A 19,731-nucleotide genomic window follows, 5' to 3' on the forward strand; every position below is an offset into this window, starting at 1 on the left:
TCTGTTTCAGTGTTATACTTTAATATTTAATAGGCTGAGTCTATAGAGTCCTTGCGCTGGGTGACTGCTCTTCAAACGCTGGGACTTTATGAAAGTGCTCCGAATAAGCGGGTCCCCCTCATCTCCTCCTCAGTCTCATTATTTTCCACCCTTTCATTTCTCCTCCCTCTTTTCCTCCCTCTGACAGGCAAACCCATTTGAGGCCACCTCTACATTCTACACCATAGCGAGCTTGTTTCTGCCTGTGCGGAGGCCTAGGAATGGACACGCACACGTCTCAGTTTCAGCGCTCTATATTCAGGACCTCCCAAGAGCCAACACGTCCCGTTCTGCTGTTCATATAGACGGCCAGCAGCGAGCACAAAGCTTTCAAACAGCTCCACACACCCCAAAATATGCTTTGTTTAGTTCTGAACAGTCAGCAGACACAGGATGAGATGCAGTTACCCACAGGCCCAAACCCTCTTCTGTGCGTGTATGTGTGTGTGCGGTGTCTCTCGCTCACATTTGTCAAAAACAGGAAACAGTAAGGGTTGTTGGCCTGGTTTCTTTTCTGCCACTAAGCAAAAGCAAAATTTCTTTTTTTTTTTTTTAATGGGACAAAATCCTACATTCCCTTAGTTTCATTCGGCCATAACTCAGTCTCTTGCTCGCACCAACACAGCCCTATCGGTCTTTTTCCACTCCCTTCATTTCGACAGCCATCCATTTCTAAGCCACTGTTCCCCTCTCTCCATGTCCCACAGCTGGAGGTGAAATCATTAGTGCCCCCGCTCCCCCTTTCCATGCTTTCCTCTTCCTCTCTCTCTCACACACATATCATCCCTTCTTCCTCTCCCGCCGCCCGCTCGCATTCCTCCCCCTCCCCCTTTCCCTCCCTCACAGGGCCAGGTCCGCCCCCAGAGGCCGTTGTGGCCAATCACAGAGCTTCAGTCAGCTAGCCCTCCTCCTCCCTTTGACTGTAAACACAGTAGAGTAAAACTGGGCAGGAACAGCCTTTTGTTTTTTGCACCATCTCATCTCCCTCTCGATTTTAAAAGGCCAGCAATGACAGAACAAAATTTCCCAACATGTACCAGAACAGTCTTCGTACAAAATAAGCCACATTCAGAGTGACTCCAAAAAGTATTTGGACACTTACAGCTGAAGTGCGTCATCGAAAATATTTTCTCTCATAATCACTGTAAATGGAGAGACTATTAGCAATCCAAGTTGATTTCCTCAAAAACTGGTTCTGTGCCATCAAAACAATTGTTCATTGTTCAGATTTGTTCATAACATATCAATAATTATTTTAGTACACTACTTTTCAACAGTTTGGGGTCAGTAAGATATAACAATTGTTTATAACAATTTATATAACAATTCAATAGATATAACAATTTACTCCTGTGATGGCCAGGCTGCATTTCATTACTTGACCCTGACTCTTCAGAATCATTCTAATATGGTGTTATATTATTAACTGTCACTTTTGACCAATTTAATACATTCATGCTGAATAAGAGTAATAATAATAAATAAAAAAAAATCTTACTGACCCCAAACTTTTGAATGTTGAAATTAAATGTTATTGGCAAACGTTTAAATGCACATTGTCATATTAACAGTTACCAGTAAGGAACTATGCCGATTTAAAATCTCATGAGCCAAACAACAAAATAAGCTATAGGAGACGAGTATATGTTTGAATCACTTAAAAGAACTGACTCACAAGAGTCGCTAGTTCAAGAATGCCTTTATCTCTTGCACATAAGGCAGGGTAGGAGAAAGTATTTTAACATTGAAGAAATAGCTTATATAACAATGTTTTACCAGATAAAACCACAAACAAAAATCGGAGCTAAATTGTAATTTAAAAGGAGATTATTTAAATGGACAAATAGACAAGACAATGCAGTTATGGGCATTTCATTTGTAGCACCTTGAGTAGTCCTGCTAAATGCTCTTAGTCAACGTTAGTAACCGGCGATAAGTAGTGATGTCTTACCTTGTCAGTGGCGTCTGCACACGCATGCTCTGAATGATAGTGGTATACTCCTCCCATTGCACCTAGAGACAGCACAAGAACAGTTAACTCAACAGCCAAGTGTGTTGAAGCAGCTAAAACACTATAACCATGTGATGCAGCATAATTATTTACAGCTTGTATGCAATGTTTGGCAGTCAACAGTTTCAACAGGCCCAAAAACAGACTCTTGATCCAGCAGCTTTACAGGATATCAGCAGCATGTTGAGACATCTGGGCAATACTTTAATCTTGCCTGGCCCTGGTGTGTTATTACAATAAACGGAATCACAAATCACCATCACATAATCACAGTCACACAACCCAAATGATCTCTATAATGTTTAATACTGCAGTATAAGCTTCTGTAATACAACTGTTGTTTGTAAAGGATAAACCATATTTACTTGGGCCAGTCTTTGCTAATTAAACGATAAAAGTGCTCTAGAGGTTGACAGTAACAGTCCGTCCATTGATGACGATATGTTATTATGAGAGAGATTAATCCTAGATTATAGTATGGTGCTTTCATGACAATACATCCAAAGGCCTTTGTTTTCTTTGGGTCCTTGTTTTTGAGTTTCAAATTATTTGTATTTTTTTTGCCCGTCTGTGTTTGTTTGCGTGTTTCCAGTGTTTCTGTGAACGTTTCATCAGACGAGCACAGGATTACACTTGAAAAAATTCATAGTAAAAAAAAAAAAACCTCTCTCCAAGGACAAGGACGCTTGCGTGTATGAGCGAGGAGTGTATGAAGTGCCCACAAAAAAGCTTTTGAACTCGTGCTTCTATTTTTTTTTTCTGTCACCATAAGTTTTCTCTTTTCTCTCAATGACAGAGTGAGTGAGTGAAGCAAGGAGTGACTGACGACACTGAGATAACAGGGAGAGAGAGGGAGCGAGAGAGATGAGGCGCACTACACTCTTAGAAGAAAAGGTTCTATACAGAACCTTAAAAGGTTCTATCAGCGCTACGTATTTGGAACCCCTAAAAGGTTCTATACGGAACCCTTTTTAAGGGTTCAATAACAAGAACCCTTTAGGGCTCTTTGGAACCAGGGAAAAGGTTTTATATGGAACTTTTTGGGTCCATTATCATTTGTTTTGTCCTTTACGGATTCAATATTTCATATTATTGACAAACATCAAGACCCTAAAATGTATTCATGAATGCATGTGAATGATCACAAAATTCAAGATATGGGGGTTAGAAAATATTTACATTTATATCATTTTATGTAGTTAATCAATATCACACGAAGAGTACCATTTCAGTTTTTCTCCTCCAAAAATCAGCATGATTAAAATGTGAAATTAAGTTACTACACTGTAAAAATCAATATGCTTTATCTAATCAATAGAATTGTGGCAACAGATTACAAGCAATATTATTAATTAAATTTAACCAATTAGAATTGAGTCATAATTAATCAAATTATTCCTTAAAAGTTAACCATTTAAAATGAGTAAAGTTTAGACCAAAAAAATTAACAAGAATATCTCACTAACAGACAGACAAAGATTAATTAAGACCTCTATTTTATATTGCCAACAGTGAAGACACCTGATGTTAACAAGCAGAATCACTGAAGGAGAAAACCATAATTTTAAAACAAACACTGATCACCATAATGGTGACTTCAATTTATGTTTTTTTTTTTTGTTGTTGTAAGTTTTACTCATTTGAAATGGTTAACTTAAGGAATTAATTTGATTAATTATTACTCAATTCTAATTTGTTAAATTTATTTAATAATATTGCTTGTAATCTGTTGCCACAATTTGTTTGATTAAATAAAGCATATTAATTTTTACAGTGTACAACAGTTTAATAAAAAATAATTTAATTACAACAACAAAATGTTGCAGGATAATGTAATATATGAATGAATAATAGCATATAAAGAACGTTTGTGCCAAAAGGGTTATTTCTTGTCACTATAGAACCGTTTTTAGCATAAAAGGTTCTTTGGAGTTGAGAAAAGAACCCTGTTTCATATATAGAACCCCAATGAACCCTTTTTTTTAACTACTAGACAATCTCAAGCAACCAATTAATCCATCCAAAGTGAGACTGTCTAGTTGATTCAAGAGTTAAAATTTGGATTTTTTTAGCAGTGGTGCATTAAAAGGAAGGAATTAACTACTGGAAGTGTTTTAGTGTCCTGACAGCATAATACACTTTAGTGTGATACAAGTCTAAGCAACTGGAGGCAAGCTTAAAAGTTCACTCTAAAATCCATTCCCATTAAAACATGGCTGATTATTTGTAAGATTCACCATCTAAATAATTAAATAAGCTAATAATAATAATAAATATTAATATAAAAAATATAATAATACTTTGATTGTTTACATAGCATCTTTCCCAAGGTCACATTTATACAGAGTCTCTAAAGGGACATGTGATTGGCAAATTAGATGGGAGGAACATTTTTAAAAAAATATTTCAATGTTCTTGCTTTCGCCCGTGAAAACTTTTGAACCCTGCCTTGAGAAACTTTGCGATGTCATAAAGGACTGAAAAGGTTTGCCGGCAAAATTAAAGTTTCTCGGAGCAATGCAAAATTTTTGCAAAAGAACACAAAAGCATTGACATTGTTCCTTCCATCTTTCTTCCAATACCATGTCCCTTTAGGGGCTTCATTACCGATTAATAATAGTTACAATAATAATAATAATAATAATCCACTCAATTTAACAAACCATTAAAATCTGAAAAAAATCTTAAACATGAAGGAAAGTATGTGTGTTTTAAAATGATGCAAAGGATATAACATAAAACTGGTTGTCATTGCCATAATCTAACTTGGTGTATAAAAAAAAATAAAAATTGATGCACTCGGATGAGGAGTGAGACTCATATTTAGCCACAGTGTGAACATGGCCTGTGTGTGCCTGAAAGTCACCAATTAAACCATCATTAGTCTACCAGACAGACGAGTCTCATCAACTAGGGATATCTGCAGTGCACTAAAAGGTAGCCTACATTTTCATGCTGACAGAATCATGTTTCCAATGACAGAAACATAAAATATCAGACAGACTAACAAATTTCTTGCAGAGTAATAATGATTTCAGTTTCTCAATATTTAAATCCCTCTGTAGTCATGCCAGCCGTTGCCATGGGCAACTAAATATCTAAAAAAAAAAAAAAAGTGTTTATTTCAATGCAAAGCAATAAACTGTCCGACATTAACAAAGTTTGCACAGCATATCAATGCTCACGCATGTTTAATTTGTAAATTTTTGTAAATAAATAAATCCATTATCATATAAACATCTAATGATTTTATTTTCTTTGTAAATACACAGCTAAAAAAAAAAAATCACAATATTTTGTGCTGGCCAGTCAAAATGAATCCCTAATACAAAAGGTTGCCCAGTAAAACTGGACAGATCAAGACCGTTTCAGTCAGAATCATTCATAATGCTTCTGAATTCAGACCGCGCTATTTGTGTGTAACATGTTAACATGGTTGTTCTGTTCAACTGTAGCAACAATATTTCAGTCCACAGTAACAGGACAAACTCATCGATGACGTTGTGAAGGGGTACATGATGTTCGATGCACCAAATTACTAGTACACCCACTTTTGCGATGATAATGAAGGGAAAGGCAAGAAGGGGGAAGGAGGAAAAGAGGAAGGGAAAGAGGCCCACAGAGGGAAAGAACAAGAATAAAATTTGAATTGAACTGCAAGCAAGACACTCTGCAGAAGACAGAGGCACACAGACTGGGACAGAGTCAATTATTAATTTTTAAAAAGGACATATCAATAGAGGGAGCATGACAAACGTCATCTTTATTTGGATGGTCTCAGTTTGAATTGTGCAGTCACAGTCATCTCCGAGGCTCAGATGATCATGTAGCTCAACTTAATCAGCAGATGGCCAGTAACTTGATGCAACTGCAACATGGTTTATTTATTTGTCAAAGCCAATTTTTACCTGCATCTGGTGCACACATCGTTTATTCTGGACCTCATTTCGAGAGGAGATCCTGGTGTCATTGTGGACAGTGGGGGAAGGGGCACACAAGGTGTCCTGAGTAATGTTATGGGAAGGAAAGAGATCCAGGGAAAGTGAGAGGGAGAGGGAGAGAGAGAGAGAGAGAGAGAGAGATAGGGGATTGAGGCTTTCCCTTCTTGACTACCATCGATTTTTCTCTGAGCTTCAGAGTGCATCAGCTTTATCTGTCCATTCCTGCTCCCCCTTTCCCTCCTGAGCCCATCTATCCATCGTTGCCTTCTACTGTCACAAGATTCCTTGCTCCTCTCTCACCCCCTAAACACTACAAAAACAGGCATATCTCAACCTCTACATTATGGAGCAGTGACATTACTCCCCACAAAACATTGACATTCATGAAGTTCCTCTGCCGAAACACTTTGCATAAGAAATTTAAAAAGGGGTACAAACAGACCTAGAAAAATAAATGTGAGAGAGAGAGAGAGAGAGAGAGAGAGAGAGAGAGAGCACTAATGCTAATGTTGCCATACATTTTTATTGATCGCAGAAATTAGAACTGTTACATTGCACTGGTGTAAATAACATTATAGTATGCATGTATGTATGTATGTATATGTATATATGTGTGTGTGTATGTGTGTGTGTGTATAGCCTGGTTCTTTTTTTAAATATTATATGATTATTTATTATTTTGGTTTTAGTTGATTCATTTAAAAACCTGTATGAATTTCTTTCTTCTCCTGAACACAAAATAACATATTTTGAAGAATTTGGGTAACAAAATTAACATTGACTTCTATAGTATGTAGAGAATAAAGTACCATGTAAATCAATGATTTATATCATTTTATTTCAGCTTTATTTCAAGAAACAGAAATGGTTTAATATTATTTAATTAACGTTAATTAAATACTTTAATTATTTTTAATTAAGATTGAATTATTTGAAATGATGATGTTTATTATTATTTAATTATTCTTCTCATTATTGTTTTATTATTATTATTGAGAGCAAAGAGACAGATGGAGAGCTACAGTTTGTCTTTTAAAAGCCAACAGCCAAAAGAAAAAAAAGGAGGAAGGAAGGTCAGAGTTGGAAAAGTTGAGCCAACAGAGAGAGAGGAAGTAAAAGGAGTTTAAATGAGCGAGTTCAAGAGTGTGACAGAACATGAGCGAGAGAGAGAAAGATTTGGCTAATGTTTCTCAGCTTGGTTCAGCTTTCCCTCTCACCCCTCTCAGTTCTCCAACACACAAAGAAAGGGACGCCAGAAAGACGCACACATCCACTCCCTCTCTTTCTCTTACTCTCTCATAACATGTAGACTACCTCTCGCAACAAATCGTCCACAGCCCACTCATACAAGCTTTGATTTGGTCTGTCTTTTCCCAGTCTTTCTCTTATTCAGACATGCACAGAGATGGCTCAAGATTGCCCGACAGTGACAAAACTGGCATTATAAGCCGCTCCCCAGCACCGAGCCTCTCGGTTAACCTGGGAAAAGATAGCATCTAGAAAATTTAACTCTTTGGCCGGCTCAAATCCCATTTACTGTAATAGGCTCTACAGAGTGACGCTGAGCCTGGGCTGGGACTAAAGTGGAGTCTTGGTGAAGACTGACGTCAGATGTGAGATTTACACACAGACAAGAGGTCAATGTGGTTTGAAGAAAGCCACACATATGCTTTGGTCTCCAACAAACACAAAGACTCGAGCACAAGATGGAGCTCCTATAAAGGCAGACACTGGAATGGTGTCCCACAATGCCGTTTGTTCCCGAGTGGATTCTGCTGTGACGAACACTGGGCAAGTTGAACATGGAGTCAAGTCCTGATTTGGAGGGACCCATTCAGTAATGACACTAGGATTCACCATTTACAGACTATTGACACAGAAACTACGCAAAGAAACGTAAAGTAAGTTGGTGCACATATACATGTTATACAAATATATAAACTTCAGTTAAGTCAAGTCTCATCAGTTTATGACTATGCTGAATTTGGCTCATGATTCAAATCAAGCAGATTTGTACTTTTTGGTGAATTTTCTTTAAAAAAAAAAAAAATACTAAAAAAAAAAAAATCAGAATTCAGTCCACTTTAAAGTGACGACATTTTTTTTAATAAAGTCAACTTTAAGAGACATTCTCCAGAAAAATGTTGGCAGTCCAGAAAAAGTTTGTGACCATTTTAACCCACTCTCTGACTCTAAGGATTAAATAAGCCATTGTTGCTACTGTACCTTTAACATCTTCTATATGAAATTGAGTCTATTATTGGGAAACCAGTGCATACTGCTGTAGTTCATGCTGAACTTGCTCAATAATAATTGCTAAATGTGCCTTGATGTTAATATACTCATGGTTGAGACAATGATGACTTTTCAATGACCCATTTCTGCAGTTAATGTTCAGAAACCATCTTGTTGGACTAGAGTGGGAGCTTATGCGTAGTTCAATCTTATTTCAAAATAGCAAGGGAAATACCGTTCAGAAACAATTTGATCAAAAGAATCGTGAACAGAATCATTAAATAAAGTCAATATTCCTAGCGTCTAGCTGACTATAGGTTTCCTGACAGCTCTGCTGGTCGATACTCGCGTCCAGATACAGTGGCGAGTAGAGTCCTCAAAACGGAACTGTTGAAGAGGTTGCCTGGAGACGGACAAAAGCAGCCAAAACAAACACACTCTTTTGTTATGAAAATGGAGTGTGAGAGTAAGTTTTTCAGAGAGTAACACAATAAGAGTGTGTATGAGAGTTTTACTGCCCTAAACACCACATACATGGATGAGATTCAGTCATTCATCATTCCCTAGCCCATGTTTTCCCTATTATCCATCTGACAACAACACGTGAGATAAGGAAAAAAACACAACTCCTGTCTATCTGTAGCTCAAAGCCTGAGACTTACAGCATGAACGGACAGAAGTATTAATACTAGAGACTGCAATATTTTTTGTATACAAAAATGTAATTCTACTTTGACTGTAATATTTTTGTGTTTATGGGGTGCAATGTAACATGTTTGTGTTTTTTTCTTTTTTTAAAAAGTCTTATTTTTCATAAATTTCACCTTTATTCTAAGCCTCTTTCTCCTCCGTCATTTGAACGACCGGTTTACAACCTGATTCTATGAAACCACTCCCCCACAAACAGCCAATGGGATCAGATTGGTTAGTAGGGCCGGTGTGTTGTAATTGGCTAAACTGTGTAGTCCACGTTGTACGGAAACGTCACGCCTAGGGGTGTAACGGTACACAAAAATCACGGTTCGGTACGTACCTCGGTTTTAAAGTCACGGTTCGGTACATTTTCGATACAGCAAAAAGAAAGAAATGCCAGAGAAATTTACTATTTGTTTAAAGAAATAATATTTTTAAATAAGTGTGAGTTTTCCTAGATCTTGAAACTTTCAGGTTTATAAATAGGGGTCATCTTTGAAGGATGAACAAATAATGTTTTGGTCATCAGATCACATTAAAAATAACATTTAAATATATATTTATTTATATAATATTTGAATTTTGAAGTGCTGGAAAAAGATGTGTGAAGTACTTGAAAGCATTTCACCATTCCAGCCAAACTGGTTCCAGTTAGTGTTACTATATTAAATCCATGGTGAATGTTGCTGGTCTGTGGACGTAAAGTACTAGTTCATTCACGGCACAATGTTTCTCCTGGTTTCCATGACAGCGCTGTTTGATCTAATAGAGATCTACGGTTAATAATGGAGAAATGTGAATGCATCTCACTAGATCTCGCAGCCATGTTATTACCTCAGTGGCGAATTCAAATGTTTTCTTTACCGGATCTCTTAGCGCGGTGTGGTAACAGTGTTGCTTGATCGAGATCGGCTCGCGCTGCACAGATGTTGCTGGTCCGAACTGATAAACGATCCGTGAAGCACATAACGAGGAGCGCAGTTTCGTTCTGCTTTCATTACCCTTGCCATTTGGATGTTGCGCAACGTTGTGTTGGCCGCGTCAGCACGAATTTTGCCGGCAAGAAAAATGGTCCAAGCAATCGTTCGGTTTGTATGCGTACCGAACCGGAAGCCTCGAACCGAAAAGGTTCAATACGAATACATGTACCGTTACACCCCTAGTCACGCCCATTACCTTTATGGGTGAAAGTTGCATGTGCTCCGGTCAAATATAAATAATGGTGTCAATACTGCCGTATCAGTTTGAGCCAGAATCAGACACGGAAAGTGCCGATGAAGAGAGTCAAGCAGAACCCACCCAAACAATGCAGTTCCTGAATGGTACATTTTAATTATTATAGTTCTATTCTAGGCTATTATTATTATTATTATTATATAAGAATTTCAACATGCTGTTACTTGAAAAAGCTACTGCTGCTTGTAAGCAGGCGTAATGTTATGACGCAGCACCTGAAAATAGTGCCCAAATAGTCATATCAGCCTAGCGAATCGCAACTTTACATTTTCCGTCTGTCTTGCTGCACGATGTAACTATAGAAAGGTCAAGTTTTAAATAGGAAAAATATCGAAACACTTTGGTAATTTTTTTTGGGAGAAATGCTAATGGCCTTGTGCACTTCAATGATGTATGCTAAGCTGTGCTAAAAAGTGGTACCGCCAGAACCGGAGATCAGCTGAATGGATTCAAAAAAGGTAAAACTCAACAGTTTAACTCTGGGGGAGTTGTAAAATGAGCGTATTTCCAAAAAAAGTGGAGTATCCCATTAAACTTCCCGAGTTGTAAAAAACGATAACTGTGCTTACGTTGAACTTTCAGCAAAGAAACTTAGCAGATATGCACCAACAGACACATTACACAAATCGCAATCAACCACTCCTTTAAGCAAATCTTAAACCAATTATCCAAAATTTTGAAATATATTTCCAGAAAAAAACATCACCCATTACAGTATTTTTAACAAACACTTTGTGTACTAAAAACAAACCATTTTTGAGATAATGTGAGAAAAAAGTGACAAGATATTAATAGATGATTTTTGCTTTCTATAAAATAGTTAACACACAAAAGTTAACAAAACGTTATTTTATTAAGCAAATTCAAAAAATATAGCCCCCGACACATCCATATTCACATTTCCTTGACATGGTTGTACACTAATGTATTTTCACGCAACTGGAACATTGTATTGATCAATCACCATTTAGTACCAGTTTTATAACATCTAGTTGAGTTTAGATTAGAATTCAAGTGAAAATAAGTGAATGCTCTCAGATACAAAATGCTTGGCTCTCTGACAGCTGGCTGTCTGTACGACATGAACCCAGCCAAATTCCAGCTGAATTCACACCCTTATTTCACTGGAGTGATGAAACAAGCTTCTTACTGCTGTGGTGAGGACAGTGTGTGTGTGTGTGTGTGTGTGTGAGTGAGAGAGAGAGAGAGAGAGAGAGAGAGAGAGAGAGAGAGAGAGAGAGAGAGAGAGACAGACATCATCATAACGGCTAATATAATAAATTACAGTCTAAAAGGAGCTTATAAAATTTAATGTAATTTATTTCAACCGCAAACCCATCCTGTCCCTCATTCCACCTTCATCCTTTTCTCTTTCAACACACCTGGCACCTGTAAGTACTTCTGAGCGTCTGTTCTGCTTTTTTGTCTGTGTTCACTTCTCTCTGAAGATGGTGCCAGGTCAGTGCAGTAGAGGAGAGGAGAAAACCTCCAGCCTTCCTTTTAACACTCGTCCCTGTTCCTCTGTTCCTGGGCTGAAAGGAAACGGCCGTGCTTTCTGAATAGTTTATTGAGAGGTAAGGATGAGGACTTGTGCTAATGCTCAAACTGCACTACTGGTTTAAATAATGATCAGGAGCGTAGTCCAATTAAAACAGCTTACTGACACTACAAAGCCCAGCGCTCATCTCCCGCGCTGCACCTTGCCTGCTGAACAGCCCGCCTCGCGAATGTGTGTGTGTGCGTGTGGCGCAGATCTACTCAAGGTGAAAACTGAAGAGTCCTTCAGGGACACCGGCTTGATTTTGAGCCCGCAGCAACAGTTGTCTTCATGTTAAGTGGAGTTCTGCAATTTTCTGATTTGGGCCCAAGTGTCTCATAGAGCAGAGTGCGCGAAAATAGAACTGCTGTTCTACTACAAATCAGACCACAAGACTAAAACTGGGAATGGACTCTTCACAAAACCCACACTAGCTCTGGGGACCAGCTGGGGCCTCATAATACAAGGTTGGTCGGCCCTAAATGAAAGTCATGAAGCCTGACAAACAAGGAACAACCATCTTAAGTGTTCCTTATTCGCAGGAGTTGAGACATTATAAGATTATGTCTAGGTCTAAAACACTGTGACACACTCCAACTTCACAGTCCTATACTTGCAGATTCCCATGACCAATAGTAACATTTCAAATAAACCACAGCCAATAGGACAGCAAATTAAATAAAATAAGTTCAGGCTTAGCGCTCTCCAGCATTGGAAAGCTTTTCCAATATTAATGCAGATCCTAAAGCTCTTTCCTGTTCATAACCCTTCATTTTCCAGTGATATTCTTATGAGCTTTTCTCTTTTGTAATGTCTCTCAGCGATCTCTTTCTACACTCTTCAAATCTTGCTTGTTCTCTCTCCTCCACCTAAAGCTGATTGGCTATACACGTTTGTTGTTTCAGACCAACTTTCAAACAGCGTTGTTCAACTATCGCTTACCCTACCTTTCAGGGTAGTTTCACACAAGTTAATTTGGACCATTTGATTCAAAAGCTATTTTAAAAAAAAGAAAAATGAGGTTAAAAAAACATGTTGATAAGCGATAGGCATGTTAAAAGGCTTATTATAGACATTTGGAGACAAAATCTGTGGGGCAGCACAGTTTCACCGTGAGTTAGTCCCGGTTTTGAAAGAGCACTGAAAGGATTTAAAACGCCCTAATTCACCAATTATGTTTTTTGCCAAATTAATTTTCTTACCTGTTTTGACATAACTAAATCAAAAGCCATGTTATGACTCCCACATCCCACTTTCCCACCCTTTTGAAAAATTTACAAAAGACTTTGATGTTCAAGCTGTACATGTGAATACACAATGCTAACCAACAACAGAAAGCTGCTTAACCCTCTGGGGTCGGCTATCGCGCCGGTGCGACAAGCTCACTTTTTTTAACAATTGAAAAAAGCACAAATGTCAGGGAATGAAAATGTCACAAATGTCAGGGAACATCTTAAACCCCAGAGGGTTAATTTGAAAGTGACTTCTAGTGTGCTGTGCATCATAAATCTCTTCACTATGCTAGTTTTTTCAAACAAATTTGCCAAAATCTTGCGATTCGCAAAAAGATTAAAAACAATGTATTATGCGCATCCCAGGCCAGTAGTTGTCAATGTTACTTTGTAAAAAAACACCATACACCTATAGACTGAATATGATATTAGCATGCTCCAGGTATGTGACTAGGGGTCGACCGATAGGCTATGTGATTTTCAGGGCCGATGCCGATAACGATACCGATTATTACAGACCAAATAGACCGATAACCGAGATATATTATAGCCCATCTCTGGTGTAAAACTGTAAATTAAATGTCAAAATTAAGAAAGTTGACAAATACTTTCTTTAAATGATTTTAATCCTATCTTTGAATCTGAGAACTGTTATTAATAATTATAATAATAATAAAATTTGCTGCTGCCTTAACTTTGAGAGACAACTGATGCGTGATCAGTGAAGCAGCTCCAGTCAGCGAGTGATCTCGGTGAGAGTGCAAAACTTTTAGTGCTTAATTGTTTGCCGCGCTGATTGGCCGGTCCCGTGACTCCCAACAAATCAGATGTGTGGGGACATAAGTCTAGTCTACAGAGTGGTGAGTTCCGACAGAGGTGGCTGCGTTAGACCCAAATATAGCGCATTTCAAAATAAAATTATTTTATCAGCAAATCGGTTTGCCGATACCGATAACCAAAAATGCTTAATATCGGCGCCGATAATCGGTCGACCCCTATTTGTGACTGAGGAAATTTTCCCAACAGATAATACATGCGACAACACCGGTAATAACAGTATCAAAATGGGGGAGAGACCTCTTTTTCACCTCGCTTTTAAATCGCTAATTCCAAAGTAAAATGCGCTCGAAATTAGCACCAATTTGGATATGGCAATTGCTTGAATGGTGGGTTCATTATTATTCTTAATGGAAAACATAACAAAACTGTACAATGGCAAACTTGCTTAAATAGGTGCTTTTACGTTTCGTTTAAAACCAAATCTTCTGCCATCTTCATGTCAGTCAAGAGTAAGCCGAAGTGGGTGAAGTGAGGAGAAATCTGACTCCTGCTGCTGATCTGTGCTGCGAGTCCTGCGACACTCGTTCGGCTCACGCTCCATTGAGCATTCTCTAACTGAACTAAATGAATTTTATTACTATAAAAAAAAAATCTAAATGACAGTGGAGGGCGGTGCACCGGTGGGCAAGAGAACACAGACTATCGCAGCAAGCCTCGCACGCCACCGTTTTCACAATTACCCAAATTTTACCATGGAGATGAAAACGTTGTTATCAAAAACTTGCACTTGGAAATCCATTTTCAAAAGTTTGCATTTTCAGGCCCCTCAAAATGCCATTATCATGCAAATGAACAGCCAAAACACTAAAAGATTTCTATTTGAAAGTAGTGTCGTCGTGTAAATGGCCCCTTAGATCTTTAATCCGTCTGATCACCTCGAACACATTCTCTGAATTTCTGTTAAGAGTCAGCAGAACTGAGCTCGGTCTGGACCGGCCCCAGGGGGGATTCTACACCCTTCAAATGATCTTGAACTGTCCACATGTACACACACGAGTGCATTCTCAAACACAGACACTCACGAGGACAAGCCCACTAGAAATCCATTTCTCTATTGATTTTATGGGACCTGATAGCCCTTTTGCTCCCGCTCCGCTCAGCTCTGAGGACAATACCAAACACCTACAGCAGAAAAAGCCTCAGGAGGTCTAACATGGTTCCTCCTTGCATGCATACATGTGCATTTACAGGCATATAGGAGTTCGATGAGAGGATGAAATATGCAGGAGGGTAAATGGACAGGGAAAGTCAGTGTGAGAAAATGAAAGGGGGAATCGGGTGGACAAAAGAGATAAAGGGATGAGGAATGAGAGCGGGAGAGGCAAAGAGAGAGAGAGGGCGCTTCTGTATTGAGAGCAGATGGTGTTGAACTCAGGGGATTTCAGTGTGCCGAGCTTCTCTCATTATCAAAGCGGCCTATCTGATCTCAGTCAATATCACACACACACACACACACAGCTACTGTATATCCAACTAGTCAATATCACATATACACTTTAAGGTAAAGTACCTCTGATTATCCATCCAGTTAATATCACATACTTACCCCGAGATGCATTTAAACATGAGGAGGACAAATCATGGCACAGAAAAAGAGTGAAGTCTTGCTTAAGGACAAATGGCACCAAACAAAGCTTAGACACACATGTGCTAGACTAGTTGGTGCAGTGGCGGCAGCAGGCAGGCAAAGCAGGTAGCTTGATGCTCACTCCATCAGACAGGTATTTCCAGTCTGGGCTTTTTAGTAAAGTGTGTGTGCAGTGCGGCTCAGCCACAAAAAGCAACTGCCAGTAGGCAAACACACCTGAGCTTAAAGCGCAACACCTGAGATACTAGAACCCACCCACTATGCACATGCATGCATGGTCATAGTGGCCATGAGTAATTTTTTTGTTTGACTTTTTTTGCATGCGTATGTCATCAAAGCCCTGCTCCTATCTCGTAACAGTATATTAAAGTCTAGGTGCATGAACACATGTGCGTGTGTGTGCATCTGCTCCCACCAGCTTGTTGTCCATGTCAAAAAGGAAGTGCTGTGGCAGATTAAGGCCATCGTGTAACAGGAAATAAGGATGCCAGAGGCTTGAACACTTTTTATTTTGGAATTTCCATTCGGCTATACAGAAATCGTAAAGCACCGTGATGCCGTTGGATGGACAGGGCAATCAGGTCAATTATTAACTTAAACCCTAAAGTCGGAGGGAACAATTGTCCTATAATGTGGAGGAAAGCGCTGTGCTATTTTGGACCAGCGAATAACAACATTAGGCATCTAAAACAGAAGAATAGTCACAGCTTGTGTAATTGAATGAATGCATGTCTTTCTGCTTGCACGCCCTAGTACGACAGAGTATAAAATCTGCCGCTAAACATGGACCATGAAGTGCTAAAAAGTCAATAGGAATGCTTAGATCGGTGTGGGGCTTATCAGAACTTATGCAAACATTAACGAGGTAATAAGGAGTGCAATTTGTTCTGTCTTCAGGAAAGACGCCCGATCGTGACCCTTAATAGCACAAAGTCTGCCGAGTTCTTCACATACTTGCTGACAAAGCTTTAACTCTTTTTATGAAGAGATCAGAGCTCACATGAAGCCAGCATGCAACTTTCCATTTTTTAAAAGAAGCTGGTTTAACACCTAGTTTAAGACTGAAATACCCTGCCTTACTGTATTACGGTTTTCAAGTAAAGTAGATCCAATTCATTTTCAATCAATTAACTTGGAGCTATTTCATTTTTTTTTAAAACATTGAATTGTTTTATTTTAAAAAGTTTTGATTTTCATCGCAACTAGGGATGGGCAACGATTAATCGCACCCAAAATAAAAGTATGTGTTTACATAATATATGTGTGTGTAGTGTGTATAATTAATTTCTATATATAAATACACACACATGAATGTATACATTTAAGAAATATTTAGATATATACTTATACATAATTAATTTTATATATAAATAGAAATATTTGATATATTAATAATACATTTTTCTTAAATATATACATGCATGTGTGGGTATTTATATATACAAATTAATTATACACACACATATATTATGTAAACACATACTTTTATTTTGGATGCAATTAATAGCGATTAATTGTTGCCCATCCCTAATCGCAACAAATATTGGAAATCATAATAACACATAAAATGACATTTAGAAGTTTTGCTACAGCCCCGACACAAATTATACCAGTAATTTTGTGAGGTAATGTTAAGTGGCTGTCATACAAGTTTGCATGGATGTGCACATGTACTGTACATGTGATATAAAATTCAATTTTGAAAACCCCATAAATATAGCTTGTTCAATCAGTCCAATAATTCCATACAACACTACACTAATTAAATATAGTAAAGCCCAAACCTTGATATCTTCATCCCCTATCCTGTCAGATATGTTCAAATATAACCACAGTTGGATAGTTGTCCCCTGTAAATCATGTTACAACCAAATATGGGACAACGTGATAGTGTTAGAAAAAAAAAACTCATGTTTATTGTCCACCCTCAAAATGAAATGAGATCCATAACCCAAAATTAGACTGGAGGTTTAAAAACCATCTTACCTGCTCCGGAGTTTCTGTGCATTCCAGGCCCTGCGTGTCTGTGGGCGCCTGGGGAAAGCATGCTCCCGGGTGGGCGCAGGTTTTCCATGTGTCCATGAGCAGCTCCGAACTGCTGCTGCTGCTGTTGGTGTTGGTGGTGGTGGTGGTGATGATGATGGCTTATTCCTCCAGCTGGACTTAACGCACCACCGCCACTCCCAGCATTACCGTTCGAGTTAGATAATCCACCGTGGTAAAATCCAGACCGCGACCGTGATCGAGTCCTGGGTGGCTCCATAGTCACTGGATAGGAGTGATGATGATGATGATGGTGGTGGTGGTGGAAAGGGGAAGTGGGAGGGGAATGAGACGTCGCAGAGGAGCTCTCAAGCGCTCCAGAAAGTCTAGTGCTGCCCAGGCTGTGGCCCCCCTCCGAACCCCCGTATTCCGCTGGCTGGGCCCCTGCGTCCTCGCATAAATCAGCACGCTTGGGAACGGGGTCCGGGGAACAGACGCGGGGCTCTCGAGATGCTGAATGACCAGTAGTGGCGATTGGCATTTCCTTTCGGCTTATACAATTCCCCCTCTTCCTCCTCTACGATTCCACGCCAGAAAACACAGATTAAAAACACTGTTTAAAAAAATTAAATACAAAAAACACAGTTCAGTCATTAAAATACTTACAAAAACACTGTTTAAATATGGTCATTAAAACATTAACAAAACAAAAAAGTTTTATTATTAAAACACGCTAAAACAGTTGCTAAAACATTTGAACAAACCAAAAACTTTCAAAACATATTGGATTCATAAACTTAAAATTAAATTTACAGTAAAAATCAAGCAGTTTTGGAAGCCAGAATTTCACTGTAAAACAATAGTGACATCACTAGAGAGCATTATCCGTAAATTTATAGTTTCTAGTTACATAAGTGATTCAATTTTATAAATCGATTTGATCCATTAAATAATTATATTGACAATACGCAAAAAAAAAACTAAATAAATACTATACTAACTTATAAAAAACAAGTATTAAGTTATGAATAACAAACAAAAGTTAATCACTTCATTTGATTATTTAACTTTAAGAACCTTTAAAACCTGTACTTTAAAATACCTTACAGTAAAATTACATGTATTGAGTCTTATATATCATATATATATTATACTATACTATACAAGTATAACTGGTATATTAATAAAATGTATGCGGTTTAAAAGCCTCTTTTTGTTTTAGTAACTTAATTCCTTCTAGGCGTGTCCTACTTACTACATGCAAAAATATATATAAAAATATCAATACAATTCCTTGTTGTCCCTTTAATGGTTTTTAAAGCATTTTAAAAACATTTTAGACGCCAAACTTCCGAACCCACGCCAAGTCTAAAGCATAAACAAAAACTAAAAACAACACAAAAACTAGCTTTGACTAGCTAGCTACACCAACACAGCACGCACGTGCGTTATGTTTATGCTAATAAAGTATGTAAATAAAAGTATACAAGTAAGAGGGAGCAGCTGGTTATCAGACACTTCCGTGAAGCGCTAGCGTTAGCTCCCAGCTACACAAAAACACACAAATAAACATAATATTGCCTGTCTACTGTTCTTTTAACACACCTAACACACAAATATACTATATCGCAACACGTCTTGCTCGTTCACACAGTGTTTAACTGATCTGAATCACATTTAGAGAGAACCCATGTAACGTTACGTTGGATGTATTACGTTAGCCTATGTTAGCTGTGAACGTCGCGCTGGCTTTAGTCCACCATCTGCCTTTAGTCTCACAAAACTACAACAAATAAAGCCCTTGTCGTCCTTTAAAGCCTCAGGGCCACATGTCCCGTCATGAACATCGGCTCATCGCTGATGAATCTGCTTGGGTTGAGACAAACATTTATATGTATAAACTGTTTTGTGGCGATCCGTGAGGCGAAGCGCTTTAAAGTCCCTAATTATATTTACATCTGTGGAAAAAACGGTTAAAAGGGCTATTTTTCCACTCCACCCACTCAAACAAACGCATATATATATCATCTATAAAATGAAAAGCGGAACTCACCCGGAGCTGAGTGGAGCTGTGCGTTATGAAGTGTTTTTGAGCTGATCTTGGCGTGGTGCTCCTCCGCTCAGACGGTGTCAGTGAGAAATAATGTGACAGACCATCAGCGCGATTTCACAGCTCCAGCACAGCAGACCAGAAAAGCCGAGCACAGAGCGTCGGTCAATGCACTAGATGAGGAGCAAACAGAATGGCACTTAACGCTCTCTCTTACCCAAATTGTTCACAAACGAGGCCCATTTCACAATCCCCAATTTTCAACTGAGAACAAAGACAAACTCCTATAATTATAAAAGGGAAACAATTCTTAAACCAAAGAAACTCTCATTTAAATGTATTATAT

At 38.4% G+C, this 19,731-nt stretch overlaps 1 protein-coding gene across 3 annotated transcripts in view; it reads right to left on the bottom strand.

The window, feature by feature from the left end:
* The window catches only part of rnf38 (ring finger protein 38), a 39,438-nt gene extending 19,907 nt beyond the window's left edge, over positions 1-19,531 (bottom strand). For 2 of the 3 annotated variants that reach the window (XM_039691823.2, XM_089132378.1), the window contains exons 1-3: positions 19,389-19,531; positions 17,339-17,948; positions 1,991-2,052 (exon numbers count right to left, since the gene is read on the bottom strand). In XM_039691823.2, coding sequence (XP_039547757.2) covers positions 1,991-2,052; positions 17,339-17,876 — 600 coding nt within the window. In that variant the 5' untranslated portion in view covers positions 17,877-17,948; positions 19,389-19,531. The remainder of the gene's footprint in view (positions 1-1,990; positions 2,053-17,338; positions 17,949-19,388) is intronic. The other variant, XM_089132379.1, reaches the window with a different exon arrangement.
* Positions 19,532-19,731: the final 200 nt, after the last annotated feature.

The sequence above is a fragment of the Pimephales promelas genome, chromosome 6 (genome assembly GCF_988280905.1).
Source record: "Pimephales promelas chromosome 6, fPimPro1.hap1.1, whole genome shotgun sequence".
Lineage (NCBI taxonomy): Eukaryota > Metazoa > Chordata > Actinopteri > Cypriniformes > Leuciscidae > Pimephales > Pimephales promelas.